This window comes from Pelecanus crispus, chromosome 2 (genome assembly GCF_030463565.1).
Source record: "Pelecanus crispus isolate bPelCri1 chromosome 2, bPelCri1.pri, whole genome shotgun sequence".
Classification (NCBI taxonomy): domain Eukaryota; kingdom Metazoa; phylum Chordata; class Aves; order Pelecaniformes; family Pelecanidae; genus Pelecanus; species Pelecanus crispus.
Genome location: NC_134644.1, coordinates 80,362,979 through 80,381,457, shown reverse-complemented (window position 1 = coordinate 80,381,457; position 18,479 = coordinate 80,362,979). Strand labels below are relative to the sequence as shown.

Here is an 18,479-nt window from a genome sequence, read left to right as displayed (position 1 = left end):
AACATGAGAGATATTTGCATGAGAAGCATACCTTTTGAAAATATGTAAGCCTCAGTGGATCAGAGCACACCACTGTGCTGCAAGATTTCTGAAGTATCTTTAAACTCACTTCTTGCCACACAGGCCAAATACCTGTTCTGAGTGCAATAGAGGTGTTAAGAAAGACAGAAAACATGATGTAGAATACATGCCTTTATGTGCTCTTACCATTAAAGGACAAAAACATTGTAATAACTGGGGTTCAGAACCATTACATTGAGAAATCTGTCAAAGTTACAAGTGCTGAGAGGATAATTTGGTACATTTCTAGAGAACATGCTTCACCACCACTATCAGAAGTCATTCAGTACGCATGCCTGCTTTACAGAAGTTCCTTTGATACCAGGGGACTTAAGCCTCATCCTCCTCTCCTTCCTCCTCAAATTCCCCCTGCTCATCAGCAGTGGCATCCTGGTATTGCTGGTATTCAGAGACCAGGTCGTTCATGTTGCTCTCAGCCTCCGTGAACTCCATTTCATCCATGCCCTCGCCGGTGTACCAGTGCAAGAACGCCTTGCGGCGGAACATGGCCGTGAACTGCTCCGAGATCCTCTTGAAGAGCTCCTGAATAGCCGTGCTGTTGCCGATGAAGGTGGCGGACATCTTGAGGCCGCGCGGGGGGATGTCGCAGACGGCCGTCTTCACATTGTTGGGGATCCACTCCACAAAGTAGCTGCTGTTCTTGTTCTGCACGTTGAGCATCTGCTCGTCCACCTCCTTCATGGACATGCGGCCCCGGAAGATGGCGGCCACCGTCAGGTAGCGACCGTGGCGGGGGTCGCAGGCGGCCATCATGTTCTTGGAGTCGAACATCTGCTGCGTCAGCTCGGGCACCGTCAGGGCTCGGTACTGCTGGCTGCCGCGGCTGGTGAGGGGGGCGAAGCCCGGCATGAAGAAGTGCAGCCGGGGGAAAGGCACCATGTTGACCGCCAGCTTGCGCAGGTCGGCGTTCAGCTGGCCGGGGAAGCGAAGGCAGGTGGTCACGCCGCTCATGGTGGCCGACACCAGGTGGTTGAGGTCCCCGTACGTGGGAGTGGTCAGCTTCAGGGTGCGGAAGCAAATGTCATACAGGGCCTCGTTGTCAATGCAGTAGGTCTCGTCCGTGTTCTCCACCAGCTGGTGCACAGAGAGGGTGGCATTGTAGGGCTCCACCACCGTGTCCGACACCTTGGGGGAGGGCATGACGCTGAAGGTGTTCATGATGCGGTCGGGGTACTCCTCCCGGATCTTGCTGATGAGGAGGGTGCCCATCCCGGAGCCCGTGCCGCCGCCCAACGAGTGGGTCAACTGGAAGCCCTGGAGGCAGTCACAGCTCTCCGACTCCTTCCTCACCACATCCAGGACAGAGTCCACCAGCTCGGCGCCTTCCGTGTAGTGCCCCTTGGCCCAGTTGTTGCCAGCCCCGCTCTGGCCTAGAGGGCGGACCAGAAGCGAGGTGCCGCGTTAGTGGCCCGTGGAGGGACAGAGATGATCCCGCTCCTCCTGCCCCACGGGGTTCACCCCTCACTTCCACCCCCACCACGCTGTGGGCATTCAGGTCCCCCAGGCCACTGGCACGCTCGCTCCGAGCCTCTTCCGTGCACGGAGCTCCCACTTTGGGGCTCCTCCATCCCACACTCACTCACCAAAGACAAAGTTGTCGGGCCGGAAGATCTGCCCAAAGGGGCCGGAGCGCACGGAGTCCATCGTGCCGGGCTCCAGGTCCACCAGGATGGCACGGGGGACATACTTGTTACCTGTGGAGGAACCAGCACCAGCGTCACAGCCCTGCAGCCAGCGTCACAGGAGCCCTGCTGGGCTCCCTTCCGCCTCCCTGCATTTCACTGGAGAGACAAGCTGTCTCGATCAAGACTACCATGTTATCAGAGCCATTCTGAGAACAAAGCTCTTGGAGGCGTCACTGGCAGATGACAGCTCTTGTTCAGGGATTTTTCCAGCCTCAATGAACTGGCATGTCTGCTCCATTTATTTAAGGACATCTCAGGAAGCAGACACACTTACCAGCAGCTTCATTGTAGTAGACATTGATCCTCTCCAGCTGCAGGTCGCTGTCCCCGTGGTAGCTGCCCGTGGGGTCGATGCCATGCTCATCGCTGATGACCTCCCAGAACTAGAAGAAATTTTTGGCAGAGGGCAATTATTAACCACAGCTGGCCAGTGCCAATCACACACACCAGCGCGGTCTGTGCATGCCATGGCCCTGGCCACTCCCTTGCATGGCAGAGCAGCTGCCCAGGAGGAAGGTGAGTCAGTGCAGGGCTTCCTTGGCCACAGCAGCTGAATTAGCAGAGGGCAGACAGGCAGCTGGAGCACCAAAGCACAAGTTAATTATTTTATAGCTCGTACCCAAAGGATGACTGTCCCCAGGTAGCTCAATTTGGTGGTCTCCCATTGTCTAGCAGTGGCTTGAGACCCTCTAGCCTCTACAAGATGATGGCAGCGCCTCCAGCACCCTGGAGGGGGGTTACCCGTGGCACCAAAACGCATCTCGTTCCCTCCCTCGGGAGGCGGCGCCGTGGCTGCAGAGGGGCGAGGCAGCGGGGTCTCGCCGCGGCTGCCTGCGGGAAGGCAGGGCACGGCGGACCGGAGCCCGGGCACACCCCGGCCAGCGCCCAGCCCCGCGGCAGCTCACGCCGCCGAGGACAGGGGGTGCGGGAGCCGCGATGCCTTCGCAAGCCCCGAGCCGCTTTTCATTTCGGGATGGGGCTGCGTGCTACCCGCGAGGGTGCCACCCTGGGGCCCCGCACCGGGGCCGCCGCCGCCGCCCCCCTTCCCCGTACCTTGGCGCCGATCTGGTTGCCGCACTGCCCGGCCTGGATGTGCACGATCTCACGCATGCTGCCGCCGCCCGATGCCGCTGCTCCCGCCGCCGCTGCTCCCGCCGCCGCCGCCACCCAGCTCCCGCACTCGCCGCTGCAGCGGCCGCGCCCCGCGCTGCCCCCTTAAATGGGGCGCCGCGCCCCGCCCCGCCGGTGACGTCATGCGGGAACGGCGCGGAGCCAATGGGCGCGCGGGGGCGGGGCGGGGCTGCGGCATTGTCTCCCGCAGCGGGGGGCGGGGCGGGGCGGGGCCGGCGGGGCCCGGGTGCGGGTCCGGGCCCCTGGGCAGGCGGAGCGCGGCTGAGCTTGAGGCGCTGGAGGAGCCCGGCCTTCAGCCGGTGGGGAAAAAGGCCGGAATCGGGCAAGGCGTGGGGCGTCTTGGGGCTGAAAAAGTGAAAAAAAACGCCAAACCCCCCACCCCACCAAAAAAACTCCCAAAAAACCACACCAAAAAAACCCCAGCTCCTCTTTGCACACCTGTTGGAGCTCGTCCCCTTGCTTTCTCCTCCCCTGCTGCGCCGCGAAGCACGCACTGCTACGTTTTATTAGCACCCTCAAGCCTGTATTTCTAGCTCAGGCCTGCTTAATCATGTTTTGAGATGTTGTAAGCACACGAGAACTGTCCGTCCATAGCTCAAGCACCTGAAACAAGCGGGGACTGGGCGGCGGTGATAGAGCCCACAGCCGCTTCAAGCGGCGCAGCCCTCCTTTAGGTAGTGCTGCCCAAACCTGCATCTGCGGGGCTCTAATTTCAGGAACACAGAGGGCTGGCTCGAAACTTTACGCTGCTACTGAAGAATGGCTTTTTCTGGGAGTGGGCTGGCAGTGACAGCAGTTTGAACACCCATAGGAGCGGGATATCTTTTTTTTCTATAAGTGAAGTTATGTTCTGTCCTACCAGACACCTGCCATGCACCTCATTTTGGAAGATTTTGGATCCTCCTCGTAGCATCTCTGCTTGTTCCCTCATAGAAATAAACTAAGTACATGGCGGATGACCGAGGGAGGAGAGACAGTTCAAGAACAACAGTGAGAACAATATATTTGAACACGCCTGTATCTGCACTGCTGCCAAGGAGAATATCCAAAATAAATTTCAGCAGGGTCTCTAATGGATTGTGCAGAAACCATTGAACTTGACTATAGAACGTTAATTGATTCACAGCTGTAAATTTTTCAGTAGTGGAAGTATTTTTGCCACTCAGCTGGCCGACCTAGCGAGGACAGCTTTACACTAGGACCAGGGAAGGGAGACGACAACCCACAATCAAACGAGGAAGTGGTGGAGCACATTGGCAAAGAGGACGCAAAACAATGTCCCCAGGATTCAGCACAACAGAGCTGAAGGGGTTCGACCTCAAGCATGGTATGGAAGTGCCGAGGGGACAGCATGGCAGGGCAAGCTCTCGCACTTTTCCTGGGGAATCAGCAGGCTTGGGTGCCTCTCTGAAATGCCTCTACACTAACACACGCAGCACGGGCAATAAATGTGATGAGTTAGAGACCTGTGTGCAGTTGCAGGGCTATGGTCTCGCTGGGATCACAGAGACATGGTGGGATAACTCACACGACTGGAGTGCTGCGGTGGAGGGATGCAGGCCCTTTAGGAAGGACAGGCTGGGAAGGTGAGGAAGGGGAGTTCTCCTTTGTGTGAGAGAGCAGCAGAAACGCACAGAGCTCTGCTTGGGGCTGGATGATGAGCCGGCTGAGATCTTAAGGGTCAGGATTAGTGGGCAAACCAATATGTGCTATGTTGTGGTGGGTGTCTGCGAAACACCTTCTGATCAGAAAGAGAAGTAGATAAGATCTTCAGACAACTGGAAGAAGTCTCGTGTTCACAGGCCCTAGTCCTCAAGGGGGACTTCAACCTCCCCAATATCTACTGTAGGGACAACACAGCAGGGTACAAGCAATCCAGGAGTTTTGTGGAGTGCATTGGCGATGACTTCCTGACAGACATGATCAAGGAGTCCAAAAGGGAGACACTCTGCTGGACCTGATACTTACAAGCAAGGAAGAAGTGGTCAGGGTTGTGATGGCTAGGGGCAGCCCTGGCTGCAGTGACCGTGAGATGGTGGAGTTCAAGATCCTGATAGAAGGGAACAAACTGCAGGACCACAATTCCCTGGTCTTCAGGAGAGCAGACTTCAGCCTCTCCAGGTATCTGTCTGGAAGAATCCTATGGGAGATGGTCCTGGAGAGACGAGTCCAGGAGAGCCCGTTGACTTCCAGGGATCACCTCCTCCAGCCTCAAGAATGGTACATACCAACAAGCAGCAACTCAAGCAAAGGTGACAGGAGGCCTGTATGGATGAACAAGGAGCTCCTGAGTAAACACAAATGTAAAAAGGAAGCATTCAGGAGGTGGAAGTAGAGCCAGGTGATCCAGGAGCAACATCCAGGAGTCACTGTCCTAGTGTGCAGGGTTAGGAAAGTCAATTCAAAGGATGTAGAGGACAGTGAAAAGGACTTCTGCAGGTCCATCTGCAGCAAAAGGAAGTCTAGGGAAAAATATGGATCCACTACTGAATATGGCAGGGGACATATTCAGTGACAAAAAGACATGGAAAAAGCTGAGGTACTCAGTGTCTTCACCTTGTTTTTCACTATTAAGATTTTCCCTTAGGAATCACAAGCTTCTGAGACCTGTTGGGAAGTCTGGACCAATGAAGACTTACTCTCGGTAGAGGAAGATCAGTTTGGGGAACATTTAAATAAATTGAATGTACAGAAGTCCATGGGTCTTGATAAGCTGCACTCCTGAGTGCCAAGGGAGTGGGCAAATATTGTGAGGACACTCTTGATAATCTTTGAGAGGTGAAGCCAATATGGGAGGTTCTCAAGGACTGGGAAGAAGAAAAAAAAAAACAGGTGTCACTGCTACCTTTCCCAGATGGAAAGCAGCTTGGCAGAAAAGGACCTGGGGGTCCTGGTGGACACGAAGGTGAACATGAGTCATCAATGTGCCCTTGCAGAAAGGGTGTCCAACAGCATCCTGGGCTGTATTAGGAGGGGGGTTACCAGCAGGTCAAGAAAGGGGGTCAGTTGTGGTGAGGCACATCTGGAGTTTTGCATCCAGTTCTGGGCTCCCCAGTACAAGAGAAAGATGGGCATACTGGAGCGAGTCCAATGAACAGACACCAAGGTGGTTAAAGAACTGGAACATCTGTCATATGAGGAGAGGCTGAGAGCTGGGACTGATTGTCCTGGAAAAGGCGCAGGGGAATCTTATCAGTGTATATAAATACTTGATGGGAAGGAGTAAAGAAGATGGAGCCAGGCTCTTCCCAGCGGTGCCCAGTGACAGGAGGAGAGGCAATGGACACAAACCGAAATACAAGAAATTCCATCTAAACATAAGAAAAAACCTTTTCTCTGGCACAGGTTGCCCAGAGAGGTTGTGCAGTCTCCACTCTTGAAGACACTCAAAACCCGAGTGGACACAACCCTGATCAACCTGCTCTAGCTGACCCTCCCAGGCTGAGTAAAGGACCGGACTAGATGATCTCCAGAGGTCCCATCCAACCCCAACATTTCTGTGATTCTGTGAAAAGGAGAGAAAGGAGCGGGAGGCTGTGTGTGACCAGCAACACCAGATTGACAGTTTGTAGATCTCGGTGCCACAGTGCACTATAACGTTCAATTGCAATTATAACAGCTACAAAACCAGCAGATTTTGGCAAAGGTGAGGTAATAATTAATGTGGTAAATCATTACCACTATCAAGAAGAAAAGTAATTGCTGCCAGAATGGACAGGGTTGTTTATGTATTACTCAGGTTAGCTGTGTTTAACACAATATAAATCAATGCATAATGTCACCAGTTTCACTCAATTTTTTCATCCATGGCAGGAAATAGTAGTGGCTAAAGAAGTACCAGATCTTTGCCCAGCATTTGGCTGCTGTGACCTTGGAAATATTCTTTGGCCATATTTGCAAAGGTGGATCTTGGTTTGCTCTGGTGGATTGACTTGCTTACGAACTGTGGCTCTTTCTCTCCCCTAGTGCGGAAACCTCAGCCGCTGGGAAATGTCATGAGCAAGGACTGGCGCAAGCGCTGCAACATGTAGAATTACATGTGGTGTTATTACACGTGGCTTCTGCAATCACAAAATATCCAGAATTGTGCTGGCACTGAGGTCTTTTCACCAACTTCTCTTGAATTTTGTGTTCTTTAAATCCTAGCTATTGTCAGTATTTTCCTTTGAGACATTTCTGCAGTACTTGATCACAGGCAGTCTTTTGTTACTGCTCACGCAACTTGTGCATATACATTTCTACTTGCTATAGGCATAACCCGCCCTTTTGGACAGCAGTAGGCAGTTACATCTTCTCACTACTGGTACAACTTCAACGTGACTGCATCTCAGGCATCCCTGTGGGATCCACACAGGCACTGAAGAGCTTTTTGGGTGCCAAAGTATTCCTGGCAATCTACAAAGGACCAGCTTGAAGCATTCTCACCCAAAGACACCTGGACACTCCTTGCCATGCCTTCTTCCCTCAAGCACACAGTGGCTTCCTAGGGCTTTATAGTAACTCCATTAAGGATTTTGATCTTCTGTAAGGAAACTGTTTAGTTCTTAAATGCTATAGTACTGGGCTCTTTGTAGAGACCAGTTTTTTGGGCGTATATCTCCAGGTTTTAAAACAGAGTACCTAAAGGGAGGTACATGTTTATGTGTCTAGTAAGTTCCATGAACACCCAGTGAAGCAAATTAAATGTCAATTATTTAAATGTCAATTTAGAATCCTACATTTTGGCAAACACTTTAACAGATATTAGCCATCAATGCTATTTAAATAGATATGGGAGTTTCCTACTGAAGTTTTTAATATAGCTCCCTAAATTCTAAATGTTCAGACTTACAAAGGAGAGTCAAAGATCTCCCATTCATACAAAGGCAGTGGCTGTGCCCAGGAACGCCGATGTGCCCCTCAGCAGCCGAACCTCTGCCGGCAGTGCCGCAGCCTGCTCCCTGCCTGCATCACACCCTACCTTCCCAGTTTCCAAGGCAACGGCGGAGCCCCGGCGATGGATGCACAAGGGAGGCAACAGGGATCCCACAACATTTTCATGTCCATCCATAATTTCCCATTGTTCTACAAAGAATCGCAATCTACAAATGTGAAAGCTGCTCAAGCATACAAAATGTCTGCCTATGGCTTTATTCTCACTTATTTGTGATGGGTGACGTCATGTATTGCTCAGGCATGTGTATTGGAGGCTACATGACTTTTTGAGTCTTTCTGTTCGTACTTGAATGAGCCGGCTCTGTTCATTAGCTTATTCTTCACCTTCTACCTGGTAACTACGATATTCCCACCTGATGAGAACCATCTGAGTTCACCTTTCGAACCTGATGCTTAATCGCTTGCAATGTGCATTAAGATAGAAGACTATTTCTGCCAGCAAGAGGGTGGAATAATCATGAAGGTACTTTTAATTCTAGTAATAAAATACCAAAAAGGAAAATCTATTTTTATTTCAAAATTACAACCCACTGCAGGCACTAGAAGCAATTAAATACTACAACACTGAGCATACTTTTATGAATGAGCAAAAGCAGTTTCATTGTAGATTCCTCTGTACTTGTGTTTATTGTACCTGGGGGTTTGTGTGTTTGGCCAAGAACAAAAGAGGAGAGAGGATGACCGTGTGAGAGAACATCATGTTACTGAGCAATTTAGGGCACTGTCAATTCTAAAATGACCCATGCTCCTTTTGAGGGAAGAATCGTTTCCTCATGAACCTGATATTTCTTCCGTACCCTATGGTTTCTCTTGTGAACTTAGATTATAACCTCTGCGAGTCAGGAATTTCTGCGAATGTGGTTGTACAGGACACAGCAAAAAGAACCCCACTCATCTGGCTTCCAAAGCTATCATAATAAACACGATCACATGTTGCAAAATGACTCCAGAAAGGGAAAAATATGTTGATCATCAGGCAGCGATTTACTGAGAAGAAAGGCAAAACAATGCAGCCTCTCATTATTTCCACTTGGCACACCAGATGTGATGGGTAGCAGCCAGATGGCTCCTGCCCCCATCCAGGCTGCATCTACCTTTTAAGATCACTTAGTAGATGAAATATGTCTGCTATCTCAACGAACTGGGTCCTCCAGTCAATAGATGACTAAGATTCCAGCTTCGATATAAATGAAATGCTGATATCATGTTTTCCAGGGTAGCTTATTTCCTGTACGTCATCGAGAACAAGGCACTGATAGTGACTTTGATCTGCTAGTCACTGTTTCTTTTGTTCCTTAGCCTCCTTGCTTTATCTTGCAACCTGATAGGTACTTGTAACTCAAACTGACACTGAGCAAACTCTAAATTTCATCTTGTGATGTCTGCCAAGAGATGCAGTAGTTCGTGGTGGGATTCAATATACTTTGTTTAAAATCACCCGGGTTCCCCATGGGAGAGGTCAGGGTGCCGTTGCACTAGGTGGCTGAATTGACCGAACATCTTGCTCTGCTCTCTCCTGCTTCCTTTCTCCCTCTTTTGCACCAGTTCTCCCTCTGGCACACTCCCTAATCCAAGAAAAAGCTTCTTCCCCACCCCCAGTTTACTGTCCCTAACTGTGGAGTTTAGGGAGCTGAACTGACTGGTAGAAGGGTCAGACATGCCCTGGAGGCTGCCTAAAGGAAATAACACAAAGGTAACACCTGAAGCAGGGCAAGGGGAATAGCACCATCCTTTTTAGCAGCTGGAGGGTATTGAATCAGCCCAGCCCAGCCCAGCCCATGTAACTACCCACTTCTGCAAGTGGCAGTTCTCTCAATGCCCTGGAAATCTCTAACCTAAGCTTGCTCTTTCTCCCTGCCTGCTAGGGTGGAGCTGGAGTCATAGCTGGAATTTCCAAAAACCAGCCATACAATTAATTTATTACTTATAAGACCAGCATTACGCTGGATGCAGAGAAGCAGACTGTAAGAAGTCAATGCTTGAATTTCATTTAACGTTTGTAAAGCTTGCTGTAAGACCATTTGAATTCTGCTTGAAAACCCTGTTTAATTATTCACTATGAAGGCAGGCAGTATCTTTCTATTACATTCATGAACAACGTGGAAACATTTTTCAGTGTAAAACAACAGAGAACTGTTTACTGAACAAGCTAGACAACCTCTGCCAGGGTAGCCATTTCATCCTCTGGAGCAAGTGTTTTCACATTCTGCTTAAGCTGGATTGTTATTAACATTTAAGTTTGCAGTGATAGAGGCATTCTTGCCAAAAAGAGAAGAAAATATACCTTAAACTTACCAAGGAAGCCAAGTGAGAAAAATAACCTGACTATAAAAGATGACATATGGATAAATTGAGACTAGTTAGAAAATCTCTACCATATAAGAATCAAACGTTAATAAACAAGAATTCAACAAAGCTAACTTGATTTCCTCCCTTAAGAGTGGAATTCTGCCCGTAAGGGAAAAATGACTTTGACTGGGGAGGACAGAATGACCTACTCTTAAATTATTTCTTTTTTGCTTAGATAAAGTAAATAGATAGCCTTCTTATACACATACTTCAAAAAGACACAATTTTTCTTTCTGGCAGATTCACAAATAAAATACTTGAAATAAGATTGAAGCTAGGAGCAGGGAAACAGTTTGCTGCTTGTTCAGCTGCTCAGGAGGAGGAAAGAGTGAGAGGCCAGGACAGGTGATTGCTGGAGTATCAAAAGGCAAGTGCTCAGCATGAATGAATTTTAGATTGGAAGGCGGAAAATTCTCAAATTTTTTTTTTTGTCATATACAAGATTAGCTCCTAATACTTTATTTATAAAGGTTTATTTTGAGTTGAAGGAAGCAGGGAAAAATAACCTTACTTGGATTACCTCAGGCTCATATAACACATCAAAAGAGTCACAAGCTTTGTTCTGTGGAAACATAGCAGCAGCTGAAAAATACATGGGAAGATTGAGAAGGGGATTATGAGAAAATAGGGCCTCCTCTACAGTGAGCAGGCTTAGGGGAACAGCGTTACTTATAGCTCCTAGGCAGGCTACCACATCTGAACGGTCCTTAAAAGTATACATTCATTATGCTTTAACGTGGAACAGAAAAGCAGAATAACATCCCTTGGGAGGAAGGGTGTTTACCAGATATAGGAGGTAGTCACATGATTTCTCCAGAGAGGATTTTATCTCCTCATAGCTTTAGCAAACAAAAATATTAGGCCTCATTAGACAGAAAGCAATAATTGAGGCACCTCCCACTGTGAAGCAGAATTTAATATACTTTAACAGCGCTTCTTAAAAAATGTAGTAAGATGATGAGGTCTTGGGGTTTGGGTTTTTTTTTTTTTTTTTTTTTTGAAAACTATTTCAATGGAACAACCATGAAACTTGCCCTACTCAAAGCCGGTACCAGGGTTCATCCTGATCTTACACATAACTTTGTCATGGGGCTTACGGGCAGAGGCAAAAGATGAAGGAAGCAAGGGGAGAACTCTTTCTGGTGAGGACAGTATTGCTAGATGCCCCAACTCTTTCTGGTGAGGTAAGAAATCTTGTGCCTCTTGCACCACCCTGCCACAGTCCCTCTGAGCACCGCAGCTGTGTTTTGCAGTAGTGCCCTGCAGCACTGTCCCATAAGGACTGTCAGTCCATCACCATTTCTTTAAGCACATAGTATTTGCACAGATACCTAGAAGGACCTGCTAGCACTATACTCTTTTGAAGTATGCAGCATGTGATAGTATCATCCATGAGCAAATTTCCCTGCACAGAAGATTTGGGTTTTGCCCCAGTTTTGCAGAGAATTGGCTGGAGAAGCAACCAAAGATCTGGATTCCCTTCTTTCTTCAGGTTATAAATCCTCTTGCTACTTTGGTTTACTGTGTTCTTCACCTCATACCTTCTGGAAAGACACACCTGTCAACAGGGTGGGCCCCAGATTTGCTTCTTAGATTATCACATCACTGGGACCATTTTATGTTTAACACAACCCAATCTGATGTATATGCGCACCTCACATATGTTGGGAAGAGAATTGTTATTGCTCCCACTTGACAGGTTGGAAAACATCTGTTGGAAAACAGATGTAGGCCTACATTCTCAACAGATACTTAAGTGTTTTGAAGAACCTAGACCACATATTGGACTATTCTTCCACAACACTGTTGATACAATGGCTTAGACTGAAGTCCTAGAACTAAACAGGGAAGGGAAATTAGGAGAGATGGCATCTCAGTGCTACCACACCTCATTCCGTTTCTATTTAAAGCCTACATAATACCTAGCTGCTTTTACAGCCTTATTTAGCTTTACCATCTTGCATCTACCAGCAGACAAACATTGTTTGAGTTGTTTGCCTTGGTCAAGACATTCTGCTAATGTGCTTAAAAATGCCACACATTAAACAAAGGGAACAAAAAAAGAGATTGTTCCCTTCCCCAACACCATCAGCTCTAATTGTCAACAGAGGAGAATGCTTCCCTGCAGGCCACCATTGATATGTTGGAACAAAAATATATTGCTGGATATTATTAACTTCTATCTCAACAGGCATGAGTCATTGCAAGTGGCTTAAGCTGCACACCACTAAGCCTGTACTATCTTTCTTCATTTCTTCCAGACAGGTTGCCTCATGCAAGACCTTTAGCCTTAGAGGTGTTGTTCATCACATGGACAAATACAAATCAACACCCAATAGAGGCTAAGGCAGTAAGATTACCTAATCTGCAATCCTCTCGGTGGTTCTACTTTCTCTGTGAGACAGAAAGAGTGCAACCATGAGCACTCAAAGACATCTGTTTGTTGTTTGGCATAGAGCAGTCACTCTCCAGTTTTTATAGTGAATGGTCTCCTGAGTGATAGATACAGCTAAAGCTCAAAGATCCAACGAAAAAAAAATATGGTACTGCAGCCCCCAGGCCCAGTGTGAGACTCATCCTCCCTTATAGTTGACTTACTGTTCATACCAAAGAGTTTTGAATTCCCCTCTACATCTTCCAGTATCCCCTTTTCCTGTATTTCCCTGAACTCCTACTGAAATGATGGTTTGATTTTTTTTTTTTTTTAATGAATATGACTGGCAAATAAGCTGTGTAGGATTTATGAAAGAACATGTTTCCGTCTACGGTATCTCTATTTATGGTTTCTCTTCCTCTAGAAAAAACACAATACAAACAACAGCAAGCAGTGTAGGATGGTGTCCTACATTCTAGTAAGGGAGCTGTACTGAAGTGTGTTGCTTGGGTAGCTATATTTAAGGGTTAGCTAGAGACAAAGTGTAATTACACTAAGAATTAGAAGCTAGACATGCTGAACACTAGGGAAATGTGCTACAGTCCCAAAGCAGAAAGGAAGATCTTTACTATCAAAGACCGGGTTCTCATCTTTTACTTAAACTTGTTTAAATTCATTTGCTGGCTCCCCTTCTCAGCTTTACAAAGCAAGCTATATGAGAAACAGTTTCAAGTGCAACCCAGCTATGTAATTTCAAGGGAAGGTTACTTTGACAACCAGATAAGCTGTTATTTCCCCAAAGGGCCTGAGGCAGCATGTAGTAACTCAGTTACTAAAACAACCTCGATTTGTTTAATGCTTAATCCTAGAACTGCTCAAATGCTAAGAAATACAAGTACTATTGTGGGTGTATATGGTTGTATTTGTTTAGTGACAGTTCAGGCAGTTTAAGAGCTCCTTACCCCTCTTTACAGGGTGTACACCAGAAATGAAGCATACAGATGAGAAAAAAAAGCTTTAGCAAGTGCCTGTTGTCCTGCACACCATCTTAGATATCACCCTAGGAGAATAAGCCCATCTGCAAAGGAACAGGATACACTCAGAGCAGTGTCTGCAGGCAGTGGTCAATTAACAGAGCCAGAACAGGCAAGATTAGTCATGCACAGTAGCTCCATTATAAATCTTTATTCCAGTAAAGCCTTGCAAGTTTTTCATTAAAGGATCATAAAAGAGGTTGCACGCATGAGGATACCAGCTCTTTCAGAGCAGTAAGGACCACAATAATTGTAGTATGGGTAGCAGTTCTCAAAGCAACACTTTTTTTAGTACAGGAGCACTCCCCTAAGCGGTGTTTGGGTGAACTAAGGACTAAGCTTGCGTATTGGGTAGCTGCTATACTTGGTTGTTGGGGGTTTTACTCTTGTTTTGTAGGAGTAAGAAAAGTCTCATAGGCCTTATAACTACTGACAACTGCATTGTAGGCTCACTCAGGATTCTTGCATCCCTTAAGCATACGGCACCACAAATTGCCCCCTCCTCCACTATAAGGCAGCCACACTTACCTTCGTTAAGATGCACAACAGGGTGCTGCTGCGCTGCTCTCACCTGCCTGGGTGGAAGTCCATTTCCTGCTGCAGGGACCAAGAGCATCAAACAACAACAGCCCTGTAAACACGTAACTGTGATGTGGGAGACAGCTATTGTCGGGGTATCTACCCGACTATTCCAAGATTGTGTGTATGCTCTGGGCAGCCTTTTGAGCCATGTTACCTAGAAATCTGCCCATCACCTCTTATCTCCTAAAAGGAATTGATTGCCCTGAAGCAGCAACCACTTTACAGTTAAGGGCAGCTTAGTGGCTGTTTTTGGGAAACACTCAAGAATTTTATGCTTGAAGAGAAAGCTCAGGTTCTTAATCAAGTTCAAGTTGTCTGCTAGCACAGACCCATGCTTCTCTGCATGGACTTTTCATATTTAGAAAGGAGGGTTGGGGGAGACAGGACAGCTGAGGACCAAGTCAAATCACAGGCAGCCACCCCATATGCATGTACTATAGGCCCTGGACAAGTTAAATAAGAGCTGCTGAACAGCGGTGGGGAAGCCTGCAGCTATCCTGTCAAATCAGTTTTGACAGCTTGTAATGTGGAATTCAATACCTTCGCGCTGACCTCACTACCATGTATGTCCATAAATAGGAGTTGCAGGATTCTCAAGAGCAGCGTCTCATTTCTATCAGTTAAGGCAGCTTTCTCCCCAACAATAGATTAGCTGTTAGACACAGGAGTGTCTAACAGTGAACCCCCCCTCCAGTTTCCATATATTAGCTACCATTTTAAGCTGAGCAACTGCAGTTCCCTCATGCTGCCAAATGCATAGCCTGAGAAATCTCGTTTTATTGAGTTAAACCTTTCACTGACGTTAAGAATTAAACTGAGCAGTGAAGCTACAGCAAGCTATATAAGAGTTATTTTCTTAATCTAGAGAAAAATAAGGCAGAGGAGACAGTTTAGGACACAAAAAGCCTTTATGTTTGAGAATTTAACCATTTCAACAGAAGACTCTGAAGTATTTTTGCAACTACTGTTACATTGGACAGTCAAGAATACAAAACTGCTGACAGAAGCAACAGTGGAGAGCACCAAATTAAAAAAAATGCATGCTTCAGCACAACTGCACAGATTCCTCCTCTCAATGAACACTTGCCTGCTCAGACTATACTTAACTCCTACCCATTTCAACTTTATGCCTCATCCTCCTCTCCTTCCTCCTCAAATTCCCCCTGCTCATCAGCAGTGGCATCCTGGTATTGCTGGTATTCAGAGACCAGGTCGTTCATGTTGCTCTCAGCCTCCGTGAACTCCATTTCATCCATGCCCTCGCCGGTGTACCAGTGCAAGAACGCCTTGCGGCGGAACATGGCCGTGAACTGCTCCGAGATCCTCTTGAAGAGCTCCTGAATAGCCGTGCTGTTGCCGATGAAGGTGGCGGACATCTTGAGGCCGCGCGGGGGGATGTCGCAGACGGCCGTCTTCACATTGTTGGGGATCCACTCCACAAAGTAGCTGCTGTTCTTGTTCTGCACGTTGAGCATCTGCTCGTCCACCTCCTTCATGGACATGCGGCCCCGGAAGATGGCGGCCACCGTCAGGTAGCGACCGTGGCGGGGGTCGCAGGCGGCCATCATGTTCTTGGAGTCGAACATCTGCTGTGTCAGCTCGGGCACCGTCAGGGCTCGGTACTGCTGGCTGCCGCGGCTGGTGAGGGGGGCGAAGCCCGGCATGAAGAAGTGCAGCCGGGGGAAAGGCACCATGTTGACCGCCAGCTTGCGCAGGTCGGCGTTCAGCTGGCCGGGGAAGCGAAGGCAGGTGGTCACGCCGCTCATGGTGGCCGACACCAGGTGGTTGAGGTCCCCGTACGTGGGAGTGGTCAGCTTCAGGGTGCGGAAGCAAATGTCATACAGGGCCTCGTTGTCAATGCAGTAGGTCTCGTCCGTGTTCTCCACCAGCTGGTGCACAGAGAGGGTGGCATTGTAGGGCTCCACCACCGTGTCCGACACCTTGGGGGAGGGCATGACGCTGAAGGTGTTCATGATGCGGTCGGGGTACTCCTCCCGGATCTTGCTGATGAGGAGGGTGCCCATCCCGGAGCCCGTGCCGCCGCCCAACGAGTGGGTCAACTGGAAGCCCTGGAGGCAGTCACAGCTCTCCGACTCCTTCCTCACCACATCCAGGACAGAGTCCACCAGCTCGGCGCCTTCCGTGTAGTGCCCCTTGGCCCAGTTGTTGCCAGCCCCGCTCTGGCCTAGAGGGCGGACCAGAAGCGAGGTGCCGCGTTAGTGGCCCGTGGAGGGACAGAGATGATCCCGCTCCTCCTGCCCCACGGGGTTCACCCCTCACTTCCACCCCCACCACGCTGTGGGCATTCAGGTCCCCCAGGCCACTGGCACGCTCGCTCCGAGCCTCTTCCGTGCACGGAGCTCCCACTTTGGGGCTCCTCCATCCCACACTCACTCACCAAAGACAAAGTTGTCGGGCCGGAAGATCTGCCCAAAGGGGCCGGAGCGCACGGAGTCCATCGTGCCGGGCTCCAGGTCCACCAGGATGGCACGGGGGACATACTTGTTACCTGTGGAGGAACCAGCACCAGCGTCACAGCCCTGCAGCCAGCGTCACAGGAGCCCTGCTGGGCTCCCTTCCGCCTCCCTGCGATTTGCTGCCCGGGATGCAGAGGGTGAGGGAATTTGGAAGGAAGCAGCTTGGGATGGGGATACAAAGCAGCTGTTAAAGCTGCACCGGGAGGATGTGACCCACTGCGGGGAAGGCTGGGGCACAGCCCCACGGTGGGGTGCATTGGGGTGCCCCGCCTGCCCCCCCAGCCGCGCCGGGAAGCTCGCTGCGGAGGGGCGTTACCGGTGGCCTCATTGTAGTAGACGTTGATCCTCTCCAGCTGCAGGTCGCTGTCCCCGTGGTAGCTGCCCGTGGGGTCGATGCCATGCTCATCGCTGATGACCTCCCAGAACTGCGGGGACCAGAGGGGGGTGGGGGGGGACACACGGCAGACGGAGGGGGGTCAGCATCGCCACGCCCCGCCCGCGCCCCCTGGCCAAAGCCCCGCGACGTGGCGCGCAAGGATTCGCCGCGCGTGGGGGCGGCCCCCGCCAGACGCGACCGCTACCGCGCCCCTCACCCCCCCACCACCCCCCCAAACGCCGTGAGGGGTGTGGCACCGGCTCGGCGCCCCTTCCCTCCACCCGCCCGCGACCCCCGCAGCCCGCAGGGAGCGGACGGACGGACGGCAGGGCTGCCCCCACCCCACCCAGGGCGCGCCGCGCCCACGCCGCGGAATCCCCCCCGCGGGGCGACAGCCGGGAGCCGCCCCGCACGGAGCCTCCCGCGGCGGCGGGGCCAGCCCGGCGCTGCTCCCCAGCGGGAGGGCGAGCGCTGCCGGCAGCGCTGCCCCCCCCCCCCCGCCCGCCCTCCCCGGGAGGAGCGGAGCCGGGGTGAGGGGGGGCACCGCCCCGCAGCCCCGGGCAGGGCGCCAGGGCGCCGGCCCCGTACCTTGGCGCCGATCTGGTTGCCGCACTGCCCGGCCTGGATGTGCACGATCTCACGCATGCTGCCGCCGCCCGATGCCGCTGCTCCCGCCGCCGATGCCGCTGCTCCCGCCGCCGCCGCCGCTGCTCCCGCCGCCGCCGCCACCCAGCTCCCGCACTCGCCGCTGCAGCGGCCGCGCCCCGCGCTGCCCCCTTAAATGGGGCGCCGCGCCCCGCCCCGCCGGTGACGTCATGCGGGAACGGCGCGGAGCCAATGGGCGCGCGGGGGCGGGGCGGGGCTGCGGCATTGTCTCCCGCAGCGGGGGGCGGGGCGGGGCGCGGGGGGGCGGGGGCGGGGGCGGGGCTCCCTGGGAGCGGCCGCCGCCCCCCCCCCCCCCCCCGTGCCGGTGCCGCCGCCGCCGCCCCGCTTCGCCGCTGACAGCGGGGACAAAGGCGCGGAGCGCGGCGGTGGGGCGGCCGCCCCGGGCCGGGGATCCGCGATCAGCGCCGGGGGCCCTTTCCCCGGCCAGGGCCCCGCCCGCCCCGGGGCTTTGTTGGCCGCCCATGTGCGAACCGGCCCCGCCGCCGCTGCAGGCGGCCGCCGTCCCTCCGCCCTCCCGCCGCCGCCGCAGCCTTTTGTTCGGCGAGGCGAGCAGCTTTCCCTGCCGCAGCAGCGGGCGTTGCCGCGGGGGCCGGGGGTGGTGCCCGGCGGCTGCCCCCAGCCCCCGCCCCGCGCCGGTGCCTCCGGTCACACGGCGCCGGCGGGAGGATGTCGTTTTTCCCCTCCCCCCCCCGCACCGGGCACCTCGCACCCCCCGGCAGCGCCAAGCGCCGGTGCCTGCCGCCCCTCTGCCTGCACATGCCCGCGCCGGCGGCCGGGAGCCCCGCACCC

The 18,479-nt window shown here is 51.6% G+C and overlaps 2 protein-coding genes across 7 annotated transcripts; both read right to left on the bottom strand.

The window, feature by feature from the left end:
• Positions 1-390: 390 nt before the first annotated feature.
• LOC142592854 (tubulin beta-1 chain) lies at positions 391-2,876 on the bottom strand. 3 transcript variants are annotated; one of them, XM_075704571.1, is made up of 4 exons: positions 2,820-2,876; positions 2,041-2,149; positions 1,665-1,775; positions 391-1,451 (listed from the first exon to the last, which is right to left on the bottom strand). In XM_075704571.1, exons 1-4 carry the CDS (start codon positions 2,874-2,876, stop codon positions 391-393), a joined length of 1,338 nt encoding a protein of 445 aa, XP_075560686.1. The 3 variants fall into 3 exon arrangements, with proteins under 3 accessions (XP_075560686.1, XP_075560688.1, XP_075560689.1); XM_075704573.1 differs by lacking the exon at positions 1,665-1,775 and having other exon boundaries at positions 2,035-2,149; XM_075704574.1 differs by lacking the exon at positions 2,041-2,149 and having other exon boundaries at positions 2,843-2,876.
• A 12,338-nt stretch (positions 2,877-15,214) lies between these two features.
• LOC104024331 (tubulin beta-2 chain) lies at positions 15,215-17,669 on the bottom strand. 4 transcript variants are annotated; one of them, XM_075704535.1, is made up of 4 exons: positions 17,613-17,669; positions 16,965-17,073; positions 16,570-16,680; positions 15,215-16,356 (listed from the first exon to the last, which is right to left on the bottom strand). In XM_075704535.1, the coding sequence occupies exons 1-4, from the start codon at positions 17,667-17,669 to the stop codon at positions 15,296-15,298; spliced, it is 1,338 nt and encodes a 445-aa protein (XP_075560650.1). In that variant the 3' UTR covers positions 15,215-15,295. The 4 variants fall into 4 exon arrangements, with proteins under 4 accessions (XP_075560650.1, XP_075560651.1, XP_075560653.1 ...); XM_075704536.1 differs by lacking the exon at positions 16,570-16,680; XM_075704538.1 differs by lacking the exon at positions 16,965-17,073 and having other exon boundaries at positions 17,636-17,669.
• Between the last annotated feature and the right edge of the window lie 810 nt (positions 17,670-18,479).

Excerpts from the sequence above, each read along its gene's own strand:
- LOC142592854 (XM_075704571.1), bottom strand. The coding sequence starts at position 2,876 with ATGCGTGAGATCGTGCACATCCAGGCCGGGCAGTGCGGCAACCAGATC. Across the intron at positions 1,776-2,040 it reads CTACTACAATGAAGCTGCTG|GTAACAAGTATGTCCCCCGT; the intron begins GTAAGTGTGTCT and ends GTTCCTCCACAG. Across the intron at positions 1,452-1,664 it reads GCCCGACAACTTTGTCTTTG|GCCAGAGCGGGGCTGGCAAC; the intron begins GTGAGTGAGTGT and ends TCCGCCCTCTAG.
- LOC104024331 (XM_075704535.1), bottom strand. The coding sequence starts at position 17,669 with ATGCGTGAGATCGTGCACATCCAGGCCGGGCAGTGCGGCAACCAGATC. Across the intron at positions 17,074-17,612 it reads GCAACCAGATCGGCGCCAAG|TTCTGGGAGGTCATCAGCGA; the intron begins GTACGGGGCCGG and ends TGGTCCCCGCAG. Across the intron at positions 16,681-16,964 it reads CTACTACAATGAGGCCACCG|GTAACAAGTATGTCCCCCGT; the intron begins GTAACGCCCCTC and ends GTTCCTCCACAG.